At 32.5% G+C, this 21,270-nt stretch overlaps 1 protein-coding gene across 1 annotated transcript in view; it reads left to right on the top strand.

Annotated features, from left to right (window-relative positions):
* Window positions 1-21,270, top strand: part of LOC106478517 (prolyl endopeptidase FAP-like) — a 290,108-nt gene that overhangs the window by 227,123 nt on the left and 41,715 nt on the right. Inside the window, exons 2-6 of the mRNA XM_022382141.1 lie at window positions 879-993; window positions 3,091-3,189; window positions 6,991-7,085; window positions 8,726-8,800; window positions 16,406-16,476. Of these exons, the coding sequence (XP_022237849.1) occupies window positions 879-993; window positions 3,091-3,189; window positions 6,991-7,085; window positions 8,726-8,800; window positions 16,406-16,476 (455 nt within the window). The remainder of the gene's footprint in view (window positions 1-878; window positions 994-3,090; window positions 3,190-6,990; window positions 7,086-8,725; window positions 8,801-16,405; window positions 16,477-21,270) is intronic.

Genomic DNA, 21,270 nt, shown 5'->3' on the forward strand with positions numbered 1-21,270 from the left:
ATATATTGTTCTAACGCTGGTTTTCATTGGCGGGTTCTTTTAAATTATCTGATGAAAATATTTCAATGTTCAGTCCATGTTACGAGAACAAATTACTTTGTTTCCTCCTTCAATATTTATATAAGATTTTGTACTTCTACGCTGTCGTGGCTTAGTGTAGGCCTACGTTACAATTGTCGATGACTAACATAAAACCAGTCAACTTACTTGTACAACGCAACTCTATATGTGCGGTAGCAAACGTAGATTAAGTAATTCACAAAATCATACTGACTGCTTCAACTATCTACCTTGAGCAAAAAACCTCGTCACAACTATCTCGTATTTATAATCTAGCGTCGAATGTACTAGACACTACGTCATATCCTTAGAGGTTTCTAGATGTTCTAGGCTTATCTTATTAAACCTTCTGATAATAACGTCTCTTGTTAAGATACACAGCTCCTTCTAGCTAACATTTGAATTATAGCGTTAAAAACATAGCTTACAACAACATAGTTACATGTAGAGAGGCAACCAACAAATTGTTGATCCTACCTAACTTGTTCACAAAGAAGTCAAACAGATATAAAACGCACTGCATGAGCGTTGAAGTGTACGAATTCTGTCTTTGGGCTGGAAATAAATAGAAATGCATACTTAGTATTACAAACAGTTGTAGCGTAAATAGTTTTGTTTTTAACTGAATTCATGGATTCCAGCGAATTACAGAAAATAATATGACTTTCTTTAACCGAGAGAAATACGATTTATTTGAGTACGTCAAACTGTGTAGGGATTCTGATGTTGAGACGTATAAAACAACAGCCTCTTAAATCAGAGAAAGAAAAGGAAAATATAGCATCATTGGTATGTATAATGCTATTTCAATCTTGTAGGAACTTGTATCCTCTGGACAGGATGAACGCAACTGGCGAGGCATCGGAATTGCTCTACTAGTTATACTAATAGTGTGTGCTTTGATAGTGACAGCCGTTGTTCTTCTAACACCTGGTGAGTGTTTTTTTTTTTTAATTTGGTAATCTCACCTTAATTTTAATAAGATATTAATTAATTAACTAGGGAACTTGTGCTGTAGGAAAACGTGAACATTTAGAAGTAAGTATACTCGACACTCTGATATATAAAATGTTTTTTTTGTGTTTTTTTTCATTAAACATTAATTACTAGTTTGTATTTGTATGACCTCAAACGATTTCATTTTATTAATAACTGATTTTGTTTTTATTTTTAATTGTTAGTGGCTAAGTGGTTGCTCAGAAATATACATTTTTAAACAAGTGATAGTATAACAAAAAAAGAGGTATACTTATAACCCTAGTAGTTAAGTATATGAGCTGTTCTTCAAAACCACTGTTTTACTCAAGATTTTGCACATTATGGTGAAATAAGATAGATATCATATGTAATGTAAACATAATTTGTTAAAAGGTTTTACTTTAAAACTTGTTATCTAAAAAGTATTTTGTGGAAATACACTAAATTATATTTATTTCTAATAGTTTGGTATAAGAGAATTAAGGCATTTGCTATATAGCTTATTTGGAAACAAACACATAAGTTGTCCAGGAGAGGGTACGTTAGGATAAAAAGATTTTTAATATGCATATTACCAAGTCACATGTTAACTACGGCTGATACAAATTTGCAGTGGAATTGCATGTGTCAAAACTACATTTTAATATTGTTTAGCACTTGGTAGCTAGTGTGATGCCACAGAAATATAACGTTTTTGTGAGGATATATAACAGTCCTTTCCGAAGAAACATATTCATACACTCAGATCAAAAGGAAATGTTCAAATCGGGAACTCAGAATTTCCAATATTAGGATATTCTTTGTACTTAATGACATTGAAAAACAGAGGAATATGGATCAACTTGGGGTTATAGAACCGCCCAGAAAAAGACCTGCAGCAAGTCATATTCCAGCTTTCATAAGCAAATTTTGGCGTCTAGTATCAGGGGTGAAACCAAGAACACAAAAGTCAGTTGTAAAAGCGTCCCAGGCAATGTATGTTACATAAACAAGAAGGATCTCCTTTGAAAACGAGGCTAACAAGGTATGTGTTCACCTGAATAAGGCTTCCAGTCATTAATCTCGTTCATACCTCATGCAGCTGGTGAATGCAACAGGTATTCATGTTTTTATATACGAACACATGCTGGTCATATGGTTTTCTGTGAGATCAGATTGTTGAAAATGACATTGAGAAACCAGTGTCCTCGTGCAATACATGGATAAATATGTGTTTTGGACATGAAAGATTCACGACGAAGCCTTTAGCAATGGAAAATACGTTGTAGGGCTATGATCAAGATGTGCGGTCGTCAGATAGAGCTTGACCTGGCGGGGCAACATGGTCTATAACAACATGGAGAGGCTCCAAAATTGTGTTAATATAACGTACTAAACCCTCTGTATAAGTCTTGCTGTGACAGAGTAAGTACTAGGCACACCGCCCATGGCGATACGTTAACTTAATCGCATATTAAACAACCTTTAGTGATTGAAAAGTCCCCCAGTGGGACAGCGGAAGGTCTACTGACTTACAACACTAAAATCCGTGGTTTTGCTCTGAAATAAACATACAAACAAAGTGAGTTAAAACATAACATGAATTTCTGTGGATAGAAATGTTTCCATTATTCTGAATCTCAATTGTTGATGAATTTAAAACATTTAAGAACTAAATTTAAAAAAACACAATAAAAACATATCAGTGATATTACTTAGGAAGACAGAACGTTAAACGAAAATATTGTCAGTTAGATTTACAAAAATACTATAATTGTAGTATACCTGTCTAATTAAATTTGGAATATGAATAAGCAATGGGCGCAGGAATGCTATATCGCAATTGTAGGCATGAATGAAGGTAAGGTACAAATTTCTACAACTTTTGATTGTATTGTTATTTTGATTTTAAGGTTAATACAGTCAAAACGTATATTTATATTATATTTCGTATTTACAACAATGTGTTTATCAAATAATACGATTTTACTGATTTTTAAAATCTCCGAATTACCTTGAAAATTAAAGTAATATCGTGTAATCCCCTGTATTAATGACTATATATTGGTTTAGGTGACGAAGATTCCCTAGTCAACAATGAAAGACTCAACTTGGTAGAGATTTTCAACGGGAGCTTCTCACCAAGGAGATATAATGGATCGTGGTTAACGGGTGAGTCTGAAGGTTTCTTATCATAATGACGAAAACCACTTTCTACCTACATTTTACCTTACGACTCTTATAAATCTGCAGAAAATAATATACAATTAAAAAAGATCAGGTAAATTATAGTTAATTGAAAGTGTGGTTTCATTTTGTGTACAACTAAAATTATACAGAATTATTAGTGATTACATATATCAATATATTTCAATCTTATCTTTGGTGAGAAAAAAAAGACATCTGTAATACAAAATACATTAAATACTTGGTCTGATATTTAATATGGAATAATGATTTAGGCACAAGCTCTAACATTATTCAAACACCTAAATTATTTTAGGTTACTTTATTTGTGATCGAAAAGTACCTAAAAAACTCCATCAAGCAGTAGTAATGGTTTTTGATATTAGTTAAGGACAAGCAAGCAAAAAATAAATGTAAGCATGCAAAAGTACAGTGTCTTCTGCCATTAATCAAGGTTAAGCAAGTGAATTATAAATGTAGATTATACAAAAACAGTGTTACGTGAAAGAATTGACTATTAAACCCTAGCTATTTAGCAAAGTATTTTAACTGTACACGTATGCCCGTATTTAACCTTCAGATAATTAACATAATTTAAAATGTCAAATGTTGATATTGTAAAACGTTGGATAATTATTTGTCTGGTTTAAATCTGTTAATGACATCTCATGGGTATTACATGACCCCCGTTGTGTCAGCAGTAAGTTTACGGACCTACAACGCTAAAATCAGAAGTTTGATTTCCGCTGTAGACTGAGCGCAGATAATAATAGCCTCCGATCAGATTAGTAAGCTATGTACTTAGAGCCAAACTCAAAACCAACCTGGCCATTAGTGTAGCTAATTAACTATACTTTATTTTACGTCTTTACTTATAAAACTTAGAATGTATGGTTTCATTTGGGTACCCTAGCCCATTGGGTAGTTTTGTGCTAAAACAAACGAACAAATATGTGGAAGAAGTTTCTGTACATTAATCATGTTTTGTTGATGTTACCCTTTGTCGTAAAATACATTTTGTACAGAATGCTTATTTTGCAGGTGGGTTTCATAGTTTTTCTTTTTTAATGCTCATTTCTGTTTCCTAATTTGTCCAAAAATGTTACTAACGTCTTTGTGTTTCGGAAAGTAGATTTCCTTCACAAGTACAGAACATATATATATATATATATCTCAATAAGTCTATTGTTAGTTAGTTCTCATGCCAAGTAATAGTTTCACGTCGTGCGGGTATTGACCTTTCCTTGATAACTAGTAGACGCAAAAATAGGAACAAGTTAAAGTCTGAGCCAATTTATACCTAACCTGCTGTGTATGTGTTCCGTAACGTTAGACATCAACATGTGTTTGAAGTTTCTGCATTCTAAAATTAATGCTAAGACTTGTATACGTATAATTTCACACAGTAAGTAGCTTATTTCTCTTTTCAGACCTCTTGTGTAAAAATAAATATGTTAGTTTCATTATTCCCCATGGTAAAATGGGTTTATATTAATTAGACAACCCACATTTGCTCTCCTTTACCAAAGCCCCTCCAGTGGCACAACGGTATGTCTTCAGACTTACAACGCTAGAAACCGGGTTTCGATACTAGTGGTGGGCAGAGCACAGATAGTCCATTGTGTAGCTTTGTACTTAACTTCAAACAAACAAACTTCTACCAAACCTAATCAACATACCCTTTGTACATGTTATATGCCCTCCTTCCCCCAGCATACTCTGCATGAGAATATAGTGAATATAAATATATACAATTCAAGTAGTGACCACTAAATGTCAAAATGTTGAGAATCTGAGAAAAGATGTATTGAGAATCCATACGTAAAATAATTGTAGTGATGAACCACACATGATATATCGAAAATCAGATCAGTGAATAATATTTGATACTTGAAAAAGTTTTGTAGTTAAAAGTGCTGCCGGATCCTTACAAGTGTTTCTGTTTGTTAGCTTTATGAAAGTAATACATCTATAGTTCCTTCATGTAAACTGGCATCACCTGTGTTGTTCGTACAATATGTTCTTCATGAATATGGGTATCTTAGAAGTGGCTACATGTCCGGACCTGTGTAAAAGAGCAATTTGTGTATAATATAGAATATGGGTGCCTTAGAAGTGGCTACGTGTCTGTATAAGTGTAACAGAGCAATATGTGTATAATATGGAAGATGGGTAGTCAAGTTAAGTAGTACTTTGTGCTATCTACAAATGTTGTAAAGATTAACAGCTTTATAAGCACAAATTAAGTAACGAAGAACAAACACAAATTTACGCAGCATACCCCTGAAGATGAGGTACAATATACCTAAGAAGTGGCTACATGTTTGGACGTGTGTAACAAAGCAATATATATATGATATAGAATATGAGTACCTAAGAAGCTGCTACATGTCTGAACATGTGTAATAATACAATATGTATATGATATAGAATATGTGTACCTAAGGAGTGGCTACATGTTTGGACATGTGTAATAGAGCAATATATGTATATATGTATATAATTTTGGGGTAATGTACACACTATTCTTTTTCTCTCTCCCTATTTATAGAGAGTTTTTTTATTATGGTATTAAGAGTAAGTTTTACAAAAGCAATAGCTTTCTTTAAACTGTCAAATACACGGACATAGATCTTACTTCATATATTTACAACTAATCTGGTGAATGAAATTTTTTATTTTTACTTTTCTAACAGCTAACGTCTATTTTCGTGAGCTCTAGCTAAGCATCCTTGTCAGTGTATCAATTTGATGATTTAAAAACGTTTAACAACAAAAGTTGGTATGAAGTAAAATATAAACTTTCAATTCGACGTATTAAACTTAGCCTCCATTTACGTTAACATTTAAGCCTACCTCACTCTTCCATGCGAAATAATACCAGTTTTAACTCGTTTTCCAGTAAATATGACAAATGAGATAGGACTCCTTTCATTGTCAAAATAAATCATGTATTAGATTTAAAAATTCTTTTCACGCGTACGATTGGAAGTGATCACCGAAACGGCAAAACTCACTTGCACATAATTAATGACATCTACTTCATTAAGTTTCCAGAATTTGCTATACATGTTTCCACATTCAATTTTTTAAAGACAGAACAAATTTTGTCCATACCACACTGCAAAGTCAGGCCAAAGTCCTAGTGTAGTATCCTACAATCCTTGATATCTAGGTCAGTGATCTTGTTTGTTACATACGTCCAAGGGGAGATTACCTCCCGACTCATAGTATCTTGTACAAACCTTTGTACTTCCACTCCAACTGAGAATGACTCGCGCCACAAGAGAAGCAATAACAAAGAATCGTGCCCAAACAAGTATTAGCTCTATGGAATGATCACGGTGATATGTAATCTTAGCTCGAAATAGCAGTTGTACGACTATTCACATCCTGTTCACAAGAATGTTAATTAACTACAGAACACTTACACACATAAACAATTTTGAAAACTTTATTGAATACAAATGTAATATTTTCTAAGTTAAGGATGTGTAGAACATAGCAATTTTTTTCTGCTGCAATGGTAAAATACAAGTAACGTCTTCTATTACACACATAAACATGTGATAAATATCTTATACAGCACACAAAAAAATTAAATTTAAGTTTAAGAAGTGTTTTAACAATATCTATGGTTTTCAAAGTTCTGTTGCGATGTTGTAATGCTAGTCAAGTTCTCTGCTCTTAGGGCATTGATGTTTAAGAGGTGAAGCACATTCTGTAACTTGAAATGTAATACTGATTTCCAGTTTTACTTATGCTTGATTCATTTTCGATTTTCAGAAAAAGAATTCATTTTCCGTGATTCCAATGGAGCCTTGGTTTTGTTCAATGCTGAAAGTATCAACTCCTCTGTTCTTATGTCCAATATAACATTTGTAAGTGTTTTCATATTGATTGTTTAGAAGCTACTGTTTGTTTTATTATCCAGAGTAAAATTAATAATTCTTGATAATGTGCACTTTTTAAAATATGCAGAGTTTAAACCTTTACCCTAATGAAGTATTTTATTTTATTGAAATAAAAGTGATAAACTAACATTTAAATGTATGTGAATAAAAAACAAAACAAATTAATTTAAAAAGAGCCTTTAAACTGTTAGAAAGGGAGCATAATTTTTGACACCGATTTTATACAATACTCCACAGATAAATAATCAATGTTTACTTCAGATAAATTAATAATGTTAATTATGGGAACATGTAGATATGTAGTTACTGATGTGGTGTCTCGCAGATAGCCAACAAAGAAGAGAAGTTAGGCCCACTAATAACTGAAAGATCTTGGGTTTGGCTGTTTATATCCCAACAAGTTACGACAGTTAAGTCACAGGCACTAGACACAGAATGTATTATGCAGAGGAAATGTTTGATGACAGTTTTCACGATTAACAATACAACTAAAGAATACACTGTAATACAATATATTAAAGATAAAACTATAGGGCAAATGATCTTGTGTGTGGGTTGTTGAATACTTTAATATAAAAATAGAAATATTGTCAGTACATGTAGGTCTCCCATGTGAGTTAAAGTGAGTGAGATGAAGTAAAAGAAAATGCTGAATAAAGAACTGCCCCGGGTTAAGTGAAATGTCACGTGACTTTAACCCCATAAATACTCTATGTGAAATCCAAGATCACCAATGAAGCTAAAAAAAAACATTAAACCTTAAGCATTGGAGCCATGAATTTGTTCACGATAAAGACACTTTAAATTCTGCTTGTTTGATACCTTCAGCATAAGAACATTAAGATATTTAAACGTCTATGAATCGCTGGACTCTAAAGTAATTCTGAAGATAAAAGTATATAAAGAAAATACGGCAGAACCTTGAAGCTTTCTGCCAGATACTCACTGAAATACAACTGTGAAAAACAGCTGTAAACTAAGGGAAAACAATTACTATGTAATATAGGCCTAGCATGGCCAGGTGGTTAAGGCGCTCAACTCGCAATCTGAGGGTCGCGAGTTCGAATCCCCGTCACACCGAACATGCTCGCCCCTTTCAGCCGTGGGGCGTTATAATGTGACGGTCAATCCCACTATTCGTTGGTAAAAGAGTAGCCCAAGAGTCCCTCTAGTCTTACACTGCTAAATTAGGGACGGCTAGCGCAGATAGCCCTCGTGTAGTTTTGCGCGAAATTCGAAAAACAAACAAAACAAATACCATGTAACAATTATTTAAATGCTATGAAATCTCTATGGATTAGGCGTGGTGGAATGTCGTTAACCCTTACACCACCATGCTGCTTTCATTAACAGTTTATTTTTTAAGGTCAGTAGGCTAACTTGATTGAAGCATATTAGTATCTGTTGATCTTTAAGTATCTATGCAGAATACACAATGAATTTCAAAATCAAATCCCGAAGAAGAGGTTTGTTACTGGTTGGTGTGCTAAATCAATACTTTTCGTAATATATATAGACAAACATACACACGATGTATATATACATTTCAACTTTTATGTTAGAGAGCTTACAACTTTGAAAATTATATGGCATTTAATTTTTTTCAGAGACAATACAATGTCAAGAAATACCTTTTATCACAAGACAGAAAATATGTTCTTCTTACATACGACATTACAAAGGTAAGTTTCACGCAAAAATATTACGTAGTTTATAGAATAAAAACGAGAATAGTTTGTTAAATCTTACTTTAAATTTCACTTATGAATTACACAAGTGTTTCTCTGTTTCCTTTTGAGGGGGTTTTTAACTGGCCCCTACTTATAAGTTCATTATACATTCATTCAGCACGTTTCTTTCGTGAGGTTTGAAAATGACGTAAAGTTCAATTTGAATTCGAATGGTTAACAACTTATTGGTGCTTCCAATATAACTTAAAGAACATTTAGGACATTTAAATTCATATACCACAATACAAATTTTCAAGATAGGTGTTCGATCCTGATACCTGAAGAAATACTGTGATCTGCATATAGGCTTAAAAACACATCTCAATTAAATTTGGTGGTATGCATGATGATACTGTTTGAATAACTGGTTTCTAATTAAAATAACGTGTCTCTCCTATATATGGCAGGACTAAAAAAATGTTTTTTGTTTAGCAGCTTTCCAATTAGGTGGGGTACAAAGATTATTATCGTTTAAATAATCCGGCTTGAATAACATGATTTGTAATGCCTATTGGAAAGGCAACTTTTTTAGTAAACGTATTTAAATATTTTCTATCTCTATGGAAAACGTCATACTTACTGGTTAATTTATATGCCCAATTAACCAATATTTTAATAAGATTTTTCTTAAAAGGCAATAGTATAAAACTGCTCAAGTTGAAATACAAACTAATGAAATATTTTTTTATTGATGAAGTTGATGGTTTTCTTGGTTATCTACTGTGAATTGAATATTAGGATGTCTACTGTTTCTGAAGTTTAAAAAGCTTCCTACAAATTGAGCTTTGTGAAGATAATAAAGGTATCATCTGCATATTTTCTATAATATACTGGTTTAAACTTAGAAGGATATTCTTCAAGCCAACAATTTCTTAAAGTTATTTCTTATGAATAGCACATCCATCATGATCACAAACCTCCTAGTACAGAACTGTTGATGTATAAGAATCTATTTCAGAGCCTGAATTAGATCAGTTACACAAGATATCGGATATAAATAGCCTAAAACGTTAATCCGTTTTCCGATCTGCTTTTGATAAATGCTTTTATTTGACTTACTCAACAAACAATTTCGATCGAATAAGTAAATGTACTCGATAACTGACAATGATTTAAATATTTCACTAACTTTTCAATCACTGAACAAATTGACACTCAATGCTTCACTGATTCTTGTAGTTATAATGCATTCTTATTTGTAGATATTTGGTAAGTCCCTCGATTATTATCATCCACGAACATTCTGGATATTCTCGGACTACTTTTATAAACGTTCTAAATCCAGCGTCATTATTATGTTAGTTGCTCTCTCTCTAGCAAACAAGTAAATTAAAACAAATGAAAATATAGCTTAGAACAAACAAGCAAGTGAGGGGGCTAATCTAGTTTCCATAGCAACATCATCAGTATACACCATTATCGAATAGGAAATTAGATTCTGAGATATCTAAATTATTTACTAAATAACAGAAATTATTTAGAGGTTGGAAGTTTTTATTGTCCTGTCTTAGTGATTATATCGAAAGGGGAGGTTTTAGTTATTTATGTTAATATTTTATGATGCGTTAGATATTGTGATATTTTATATCATAAATTATGTGAATGACTTTAATTATAGAGTTGGTATCGTAATATTGTTTTTCTTTCTCTTTCTTCTTCACAAAATGGGCCAGGAAAAGGAAAACTAATTTCAAGCAGAAGGGTTTGTCTCAGCTAGCCCATTTGCATCGATTAAACTCTATTAGTCATTTATGGTTTAGTTTGCTCGTATTTTGTACCTTTTCTAATTGAGTATTTTAAGTTAATGGTAAAATGAGGTCGGACAGATTGGCATCTCTAACCTCTGCACTAAATTTAAATTTCTAAATTTTATAAACTGGGAGCTGTAAAGTAATTCATACTAATATAAATAGTATTTTGTTCTATGCAGTTTTTTTAGTATTAAAACTCATCATAAATCTTAGATTTCCGAAACATGAGTCTATTGCTACTGTAATTAATAATATGCCCCCCAGTGTACACAGTGGTATGTCTGTGGACTTACAACGCTAGAAACCGGGTTTCGATACCCGTTGTGAGCAGAGCACAGATAGCCCATTGTGTAGCTTTGTGCTTAGTTACAAACAAACAATTAATAATATGCCCCCAGTGTACACAGTGGTATGTCTGTGGACTTACAACGCTAGAAACCGGGTTTCGATACCCGTTGAGGGCAGAGCACAGATAGCCCATTGTGTAGCTTTGTGCTTAGTTACAAACAAACAATTAATAATATGTATAATCGTTTATTTTATCGCTATTCAGAAAAAACAGAAGTTTCAGTTTAAATATGATAAAAAATAAGTTGGATTTACACTTCCTGGAACAATGTAAAAATCTAAGTTTGTTAAGCTCAAAGCATCTATTTCTCAGTTTCATTATTCCGCACAGTATTTACAATTTAATAAATATGTGTTAAATTCCGAAATTAAAACTAAAAAAGGTAAAGTAATTGAACGAAAATAATAGAGAAGTTCTAATTTTTAAAATAGCGAGCCAGTAAAGTAAATTATAATCATTTGTTTAAAGGGATAAATAAAAAATAGTAAAAGTATTTTAAGATGTTACAAGAATCATTTAGAAAGATTAAACAGGTTAAGAAAATTCAACAATAAGAGTTTTATAGATCGTTTGTAATTTTTTCAGTTGCGGTTTAAATAACATAGAAAAATTGTGTCGTTCAGTGGTTAAAATTTACCATTCCACTAAAGAGATTTAAACGTAAGGATTAGCTATTGAATTTTGAACACTTGCTGCAGCAGTTATCTAAACAAATAATATGACGGAAAAGCAGTGAATCTTTTAATGACATTAGAATTCAAATAAGTGGCATTGCTTTAAGATATTTTAATGGTTTTAACTGTTGAAGAAAACCTACTAATATAATCAAAGAGGAATTTCAGGCCTAATAAAGGTTAACTACAAATGAAGATACCGTGATTATAAAACCCGATAAAGGAAATAGCATAGTTATTTTGAATAAAACTGATTACATTGATAAAATTAAAGAAATCTTAAGTGATGGAACTAAATTTGTGAAATTGGATAAAGATTCATCTAAAAACAATAGACAAGACAAATTACAAAGATATTTATTAAAATTTAAAAAAAAGGACAATTTATTGACTGAAAACTAATATGCTGGTATCATATATGGAATTCCCAAGGTTCCTAAAGATGATTGTACTTTTAAGCCAAAAGTGTCTTGCATTGGTACGTATAATCTTGAACTATCAAGGCTTTATTTAAGCTGTGAAAAACTTTAATTAAATGATTATAATATCAAAAACTGTTTTGGGATTTCTTAAGACGTAAAAAGATGTATACTGTTAGTCATGATTATTTAAACGACAGGAATCTTATTTGGAATGTTGCTAAACGAAAACCATTTTTTTAGTCATGCCGTATACAGTTTCTTTTAGCGCAAAAGAACATAATGGATTCTCTGCGCTCTATCTATCATGGGGAATCGAAACCCAAACTCTAGCGTGTTAAGTCTGTTAATTTACTGCTGGCCCCCTGGGAACCCGGTAAACAGGCCATTTCTTATTAGAAACCATTTACGCCTGTTACGTCATCGTGCATACCATCAAAGTGAATGGTTTTAAGTCTACAAATTACAGTATTTCTATAAGTATATGGATCGAATAGTTATCTTTAAAACTTCTAATATATTACGTGAATATAAATGTCCCAAATGTTATTAGGTTATATTGGACCTACCACTAGGTGGTTCATAAGTCGCATAAATTACATGCAAATTTAAGATTCATTATTTTCAAGCAACAAGCACCATTTGCTGAATGAGTGTAATGAATAGGGAACAGAAACAACGTAAAAAGGAAAGTCTATTGAACAATAGGCTTAAACCGAGATTGAAGGAGCAAAACAGTGCAGTTCGTTAATTATCAAATCTGCAAGTTTAAATACATGTAGTTATGAAATACAACTTAAAAACAGGGCATGAAGAGCAATTATAATATTTAAGTTTTGAAATGTTTATTGTAATAATTAAATAATTAGAAAATTGAGAGAATCTTTCAGTCGTTTTTATTTTTAAGATAAAACATCGAAAATTTTGCTAAAACTTATGTAACATGAATATGTTGACTTAAGTCGGATGTCACCTCAAGTAACACTTTTTTATATTATGTTGTTGTCCAAAATATCGTTACCTAATCACTCGCACACAGAGATACACGGTTATTCTAATATTGTTTGTTGAAGTCCAAGAAACAAAAACTGAAAATGCCACTTTTATAATCTAACTTAAAGTAGGAGGTACAGACCTACAGGATATCCCTCCATTTACGCTATATACGCTATATGTTGGAACGTTTCAAGTTTGCAACCTACACATCGACTCAGTTTAGTTGTTGTTTGTTTGTTATTAAGAACAAAGCTACAAAAAGGGCCATCTGTGCTCTGCCCATCACGGGTATCGAAACCCGGTTTCTAGCAGTATAATTCCACTGTGCCACTGGGGGCTCTCAGTTTAGTGAAAAGTAAAGATTCATCAAGTTAAGATGGGGAAATTTTAGCCATATTTTTACAGTCTTTTCATATAATCACTGGCCATGGTTTATTATATTGGAAGTCAGAATAAATTAAATGCAAGTATAGCGTGTTGCGTAATAAAAAGGCCAGTGAAATACCCATAGTTGTAGCAGGAGGGTGCTTAGGTGGGGGATCGTCCCCCTCCCGTTATGTGTTAGGAAAAAATCATGTTTGTTAGAATATATACTGTAGGGGAAAATGTGAAAAATATAAATTTTCGCCAATTTCTATGCATTTATTTATTGAAATTGTAATAATTTTAACGCGATATTTGAGCAATCATTGCACGTAAGAAAGAAATATAAATATTTATTTATAAATATTATGTTATTGTTTCTATTTAGTAAGTTTGATCATCGCATTTTGTTTGCATTAGTCCATTTATTCAAAAACGTCTTTCTCAGAAAAAGCGTCAAAAATATCATTCTTATAAGCAAAATTAATACGATTTTCTAACTTCACTGGAATTATGCAACATTGAATGAAAGTTCACAGTGAAATATTCATTAGTGAAGTTGACTACATAATTAGTACACTTGCAAAAAGTGTTCCTATTCGTTATTCTCATTATTAGCTGCGGCATAGTGGCTCACAGAACGGCTCTGAGTTTGTTTGTTTTTTCAAGTACAAACTTTTAGCTAATAGCTCCGTCATCTCTTGACCGATTTGAAATCTAATTACAGACTCAGGAGATCAAACCCTTTCGAATGATGCATATGACTATGCCCAAAGTCTCATAGATTAATTCTAATTCTGCCTAAAATAATTTCAAGTGCCGCGGCTATTGAGGATTTCGTCTTGCTTATAACTAAAATATAACTTGTGTTTGAGTCTGCTGAGTGTATATCACTTTTTTTTTGTCGGAAAAGTGCACCTAAATAGCCTTTACCCTCCAAAAAATTGTCTTCCTACGCCTACATCATATTAAAACATTTCTTAGACATTATAGCATCGCGCAGTAGGGCTGCACATACGATATTAGTTCTGACCATATAAAAGTTAATTTTGTGAAAATGGTATTGTTAAAAATGTATAAAAGTTGGCTAATATTCATGAATGTGAGCATTTCAAAATGTATGTACACGACTTTTTCATAGAATTTATCTAAAGCCGTATTGTATATTATGCCTGCTTAATTAACGTTCTATATTAAGTTTCTTTAGTATTGTCGATAAGTAATAGAGACGCGATGATAATCCGCTTATACCACGGTTTCGTTATGTACAAAAAAGTATTAATCAGTGAACAAAAATAGTCGGTATATTTTGTTAAAGGCCTTTGTTGTATATGTTGGAAAGTTGCTCTTTCATACCAAAAAAAAAAAAGAAAATTCCTGAATAATAAACTGACTATGAACCTCACGCAGTTGCAGAAAGTGACTTGACGTCAAACTCTTTGTGTGACGGCTGTCTTTGATAACTTAGATTTTCATGCATGCCAGAATAATAGCTTTGTGGATGAAGGAAGACATTATTCAATGTGTTTGGAAAGAAGTACTTTAGTTTAAAACAATGTCGGTGGTAAGTGAAAGTCGGCGAGAGTATTTTGGTTGTTTTTTTTCTAGGTAAAGTAGTTCTTTTTCACACAGATATATTTGATTAAACAGCACCATGTGAAGCTATACTTTTCTTTGTGAGATGCGAAAGGTTGGGAACGTTATATCAAAACGATTTTGAATATGCAAACCAGCAAGTCACATGGTAACTATATAAATTCACGGTGGTACTAAATGTATCAGAACTACATTTTGATACTGTTTGCCGTTTCATAGATAGTGCGATGCCACCGAAAACTTATCGCTTTAAGGAAGGGTATGTAGCAGCCCTTTCAGACGCAAAATATTCATACACCCAGATCAGGGGTGAAACCTTCAAAAAAAAAGTAGAGGTACTCAGCTAGCTGAAGTGGACTTGTTTTTGAAAAAAAAAATCCACGTATAAACATAAAAAACGACAAACAGCTCAAATAAATCCTGGTACTAGTACCGCCTTAAAAATATGTTCCGATACTCATTAGCGGTGAGTACCAGCAGAATTTCACTACTGAACCAGATCAGGAATTTGGAATTTCCAAGACAAGGACATCCCTATAACAAAAGACATTGGAAATCAAAGGAATATGGATCAACTTAGGGTTTAAGAATCATCAATAAGAGACCTGTAACAAGTCGTATCTTAGCCGTGGTAAACAATGTGCAACGTCTTGTAAAGGGTGAAAATTCACGAACAGTAGCAAAAGTGATCCACGTGCCCCAGGCAATACTATGCAATATAATCAAGAAGGATAATCGTCTAGAAAAGTGAACAAGTCACGTGTACAACATGTCGGTTCAACCGTCGCATATTTTAAGCAGTTGGAAAATGAAAAAGTCATGCTATTCCATACGAAGACAAATAGGTCAAGTTGCTGCTTGCAGCGCCTATGTATTTCTGTGTGGTGGGGCTGTTGAAACTGGCGTGCAAAACCATTACTCGAACACTAGATGGATAAATGGAATACATGCAGGTTTGTTTTGAACATGACAACCTAATAATGGAGCATTCTGCGCTTGAAACTTAAGGGCTATTACCAAGATGCACAGGATCGTTAGATAGAGGATGACCAGACGTGGTGACATAGACTGTAACGACGTGACGAGGCTCCAAAATTGTTTTAATATAATGCACTTAAATTCTGTATTATTTTGATAATATTAATCCCAACGTTAATTGAATGGAGATGCTGAGTAGACTGGTATAGATAAGCTACATATAAATTTAAACAACATTTGTAATAACATCTTTAATGATATGTTTCTGTTCAAAATTTGAAAGAGTATGAAATGTATCTTTCTTGTCTAAAGAACAAAGAAACTTGTAAGCAACGCAAATGACTGGGTGATAGCTTTTCAGTAAATCATAACGCACCAAATATAAGTGGGACGATTTTTTGTAATTACCGTGATTAATCTCTTTCCAGTAGATGTTAAAAAAAGACTACAATAACATAAAGATACCATCTTCATGCAAATTACAGCCGAGCTGTCACTGGAAGTGGCCAACAACAAAATGTGTTTGTTCATAAACTCTTCTGTTAATAATTCCTACTAATAATTCAAATTATTATGTGGAAAATTACTTTAATATTGTGATATTTAATTGTGCATTTTGTTATTGTTACATGCCTTGTAATGTAACGTTTTTTATATAGTTTGTGATCTATAGTATTGTTTTTTTATTGTTATATGCCTTGTAATGTAACGTTTTTATATAGTTTGTGATCTATAGTAATTGTTTTTTATTGTTATATGCCTTGTAATATAACGTTTTTATAGTTTGTGATCTATAGTAATTGTTTTTATTGTTATATGCCGTGTAATGTAACGTTTTTATATAGTTGTGATCTATAGTAATTGTTTTTATTGTTATATGCCGTGTAATGTAACGTTTTTATATAGTTTGTGATCTATAGTAATTGTTTTTTATTGTTATATGCCTTGTAATGTAACGTTTTTATATAGTGTCACATGTGGTTATTTGTGCTGTGCTTACCACGGGTATCGACACCCGGCTTTTAGTGTTATAAGTCTTCAGACTTACCGTTGGGCCACTGTAGACCTAATTTATTCTTACAATTGCCTTTAGCCCTTTAATTAAACATAGCTTATATTGGTTCAGAAAGATATTATGATTGGGTTTTATGACGTATTTTGAGTTGTATGTTTTACCCATTATCTTCACTTTATAAAAGTATTCGTTGTTGTGACGTAGGGCGGGTGGTAACTAAGAATGGTGACTAATTATTCTAATCTCGGTTTGCTAAGATAATTCACGCAAACTTAATGCATTTCATTTAAATATTAGATAATAAGACTCTTTGTATACGTAGAGATCATGTACCAAAAATACAGATATTTACTCCTGTTTTATGAGGGGAGCTCACGAATTGCCTTCAAGAACTTTTTTAACGGTATGTTCTGCCTCTTGGTAATAAGCTATTATGTGCAAGAACATCTTTATACTTATGACTTGTAATAACCTTTTTCCACACATTCACTCTAAATTTACATAGTATATAGTAAATATATCGACCATGTTTATTACATAAAACTAATTTAATTAAAGTTATGACTAGACAAGTCACCTTACATCAATAACAATTACTATAGATCACAAACTATATAAAAAACGTTACATTACAAGGCATATAACAATAAAAAACAATTACTATAGATCATTAGCTTTGTGCTTAATAACAAACAACAACAAAAGAGTAAATTATATGCTTTGCCTTCAGAAAAACGATGTTTTAAAATATGTTTCATTTGTGAACATTTCGTTGTCGGGAGAGCACGATTAAATTATAATATAGCTCGAAATACGATTAAGAAACAGACTTAAAAACACAAATAAAAATGCAGTACACGTGCATATGAAAATATAAAAAGTGGTTTACAAATACTATATTGGTGGAGCGGTAGCACTGTAATAGAAAAGTTGGTATTTTAACTATAGGTTTCAACAAAGTATGTCAAAATATGTAAATAAATATATATATATATATAGAAATTTAAAAAATTAAAAGTAGTATTATGTATTATTTCATAAGTATCAATGTAACAAGTGATAAGTCATCATACGAGCATCTCCACCAGTGGAATTGGTTTGAAAGTCCAAGTTTTAAGCGAAAACATGATGTACTAAGCGCCTAATGGAATATATATATAATATCTTATTATATTTTAAAGAATACAGGGTAGTTTAATAAGCCAGCGCTTTAAAATCAGGCTCCCATTCTAAGTTATCACCCGCCCTACCTCACAACAACGAACACTTTTATAATGGGTAAAATATACAGCTGAAAAAACGTCATAAAAACCAATCATAATATTTTTTATGAACCAATATAAGCTCTGTTTACTTAACAGCAAGTCTCTTGGCGTATGACGCTAAAAATAGAGTTTTGATATCCGTGGAGGGCACAGCATAAATATTTCATTGTGTAGTTTTGCATTTAATAACAATCACACTTGGAAATCAGCCATCTTTTTTCCTCATCTTTGAAGAGAATTGGTATCCCTGCATGATTGCCATTACAGCTATCTCAAAGAAGATCGTTTTAATCTCTATATACCTATTGCGTTTTAAGTAGGATTTACCTGTTCCGGTGTTCCTTTTTTAATGACCGAAAAATTATTAAAGTCTTTATTTCTAGGCATTGTAATAATGTGATCAAGTGAAATTGTATTTTCACTTTCGAATACATTTAATAAAAACATTAATGCGCTTCGAGGGTGACAGCTTGTATGTTTGGTTTGAATTTCGCGCAAAGCTACACGAGGGCTATCTGCGCTAGTTGTCCCATATTTAGTAGTGAAAGACTAGAGGGAAGGCAGGTGGTCACATCACCCTCTTTTACCAACGAATAGTGGGACTGACCGTCACATTATAACGTCCCTACGGCTGAAAGGGCAAGCATGTTTGGTGGGACGGGGATTCAAACCCGCGACCCTCAGATTGCGAGTCCAGCGCCCTAACTACCTGGCTATGCCGGGCCCAGCTTGCATATCAGTAGACAAAAGTTTGCTTGATCTTCAACATATACAAAAAAAAATGTAAGTGATCTTAGTTAGTGATTTGTTTGTTTGCCTAACTCGTGAGGGCTGCGTGCACGTTTATTGGTCAAGCAGCAACAAAGAAAGTCTCTCTTTATTTATATCAGAATAATAGTGAAATTGAGAAGTAATGCAGAAAAAAAGCTAGTTTTAACACACGTATTTGATATGTTTAGCAGTTTCAAAAATGTCAGTTTCAGTAGTGTGTTTGTGTTACGTAAAATCATGGTTATCTTAACGTTTATCATGGGAAAATGGTTAATGTAGCTCATTTAACACGCATTGAATCTTACTTGATATCCAACTATTCGTTTAAAATTCATTTTTAAAACTTTTATTTGTCTGTCTGTTTTCACAGTGGAGGATTCATTCAAAATTCAGCTTCCATGTCTACATTTCTGCCAAGTTACTTTGCTTGATTAGTTGTCACGTTTGGACTAGGGAATGGATGTGTTGTGGTAGGTGTGGCTTATAAATCCTGTAAGGCTGTGGTGAATTTTATAAATCATGAGCTATGAACCAACCTAAAAATAAAAGAAAGAACTGTTTATACAACTTATAAAAGCAGATTTTTTCATTTCATTTTGAATGTTATCTAAAAGTCTATTTTCTGACTTTGTGTGCAGCATATTATGTAAAATTAGGATATAAACAGATTTTTCAACAGCAAAAGTTCCAGTTCAGCATTATCATCTTGGCAATAACACAACGCAGTGTACGACTGGACACCGCTCTTTCAAGTGTGTAACTGTATTCTATTCCATAATTTAAATGTTTTGATTTAATGGATAAAAGTGAGCAAACTGTTGCATGGCAGTGAAATTATTATTTAAATTTAGAATTGTTAAGACCCTTTTTTGCATCGAAATTTCGTCAGTTTATTTTCTTTAACTACTTATTTTGCGCATTCATGAAAAATTGTTCCAGCAACTAATCTAATCCTGTGAATCTGGTGTACTGTGCTGTGGTGTTACTTATGTCTGAGATATCATACTGACTATAGAAATGGGTCGGACGTGGCCAGTAGTTAGTGTGCCGAACTGTGGATCCGATTATCCCTGGCTCGTTGCCATAAAAACAAAAAAATTAAATAAACAAGCACACATACACACACACAAAAAACGCGCTCCTTCTGGGTGCATTATAAGATTGACGGTCAAATACAACCACTCCGTTAACTCCTTACCTACTGGGGACATTTTGTTCTATCGTGAGGGCAAAATCACATTTGTGAATTGAAAAAATTATAGAGAACTTATCTTTTATTGGGTTTCAGATTTTATTTTTGTAAACAGTAGTATAACATTCAATTATTTGTACAAAATTATATTGTTTAATGAAGTTTAAAGAGAAATGTAATAACAAAAAATCCTAAAACACCTTTGAGATTGTAAATAAGCGCCCTCTAAGAAGACCATTTTTTTTCAAAAATTAAAAATAAATTTTCCTTCCACTTCAGCACTGGTCCTGCCATCTATGATTGGTACCTAAATCTTTTTCTAGTCTGTTTTTTTTATAAAACAGCGTCTGGGCGTGTTAAATCTCAGTTGTAAAACTTTTAGCCAATCCTAGTCGAAGGTGTAAGTTTCAGTACCATGTTATTCCAATAGCTGTATTTCACGTTTGACAAATAATAGGATAATAAGCAAGCACATGACGAAACGTTGTTCTCTGGATTTTACAGTATGAATGTGGGTGGTGCTTATTATAGTATCTGCCATTTTATGTAGAGGTTGTAGTTAGTATTGGCTAATAGTACTTCGCTATAAGTGTTAGAAAACTTGCTTCTGGAAAAAACTGCATCGGATGTACGTGACTTTTATTATTTTTCTATAGTAGCTTAAGTCATGCTACATCGTATAACTATTTATATTAATCATTGTATTGAAAAATTAATTCAAAATAGATATATATTTTAAGGAAAGAAGTTTGTCCACGATTGTTAGGGTTAAGAACTATCGAATGGCGAGTGCAAGATGTTTACATGAATTAAGCTTAGCACTTTGAAATGAAAGAGTTTGTGATTTTTATATTCTTTTGCATTTATATTTGTAGTTTTAAGTTCAATAATTTAGCGTAATTTTGTATTTAGTTTGTAACAATAATATGATTCAGTATTTAGAATGATAAACTTGTGTGATTTGTACGTAATACTAATACCAGTACCACATAAGAATTTTATATTATTCCTTTTTACAATCTTTACTTTGTAGTAAGACCCACACTTCTGTTG

Source organism: Limulus polyphemus, unplaced genomic scaffold (assembly GCF_000517525.1).
Source record: "Limulus polyphemus unplaced genomic scaffold, Limulus_polyphemus-2.1.2 Scaffold220, whole genome shotgun sequence".
Classification (NCBI taxonomy): Eukaryota; Metazoa; Arthropoda; class Merostomata; order Xiphosura; family Limulidae; genus Limulus; species Limulus polyphemus.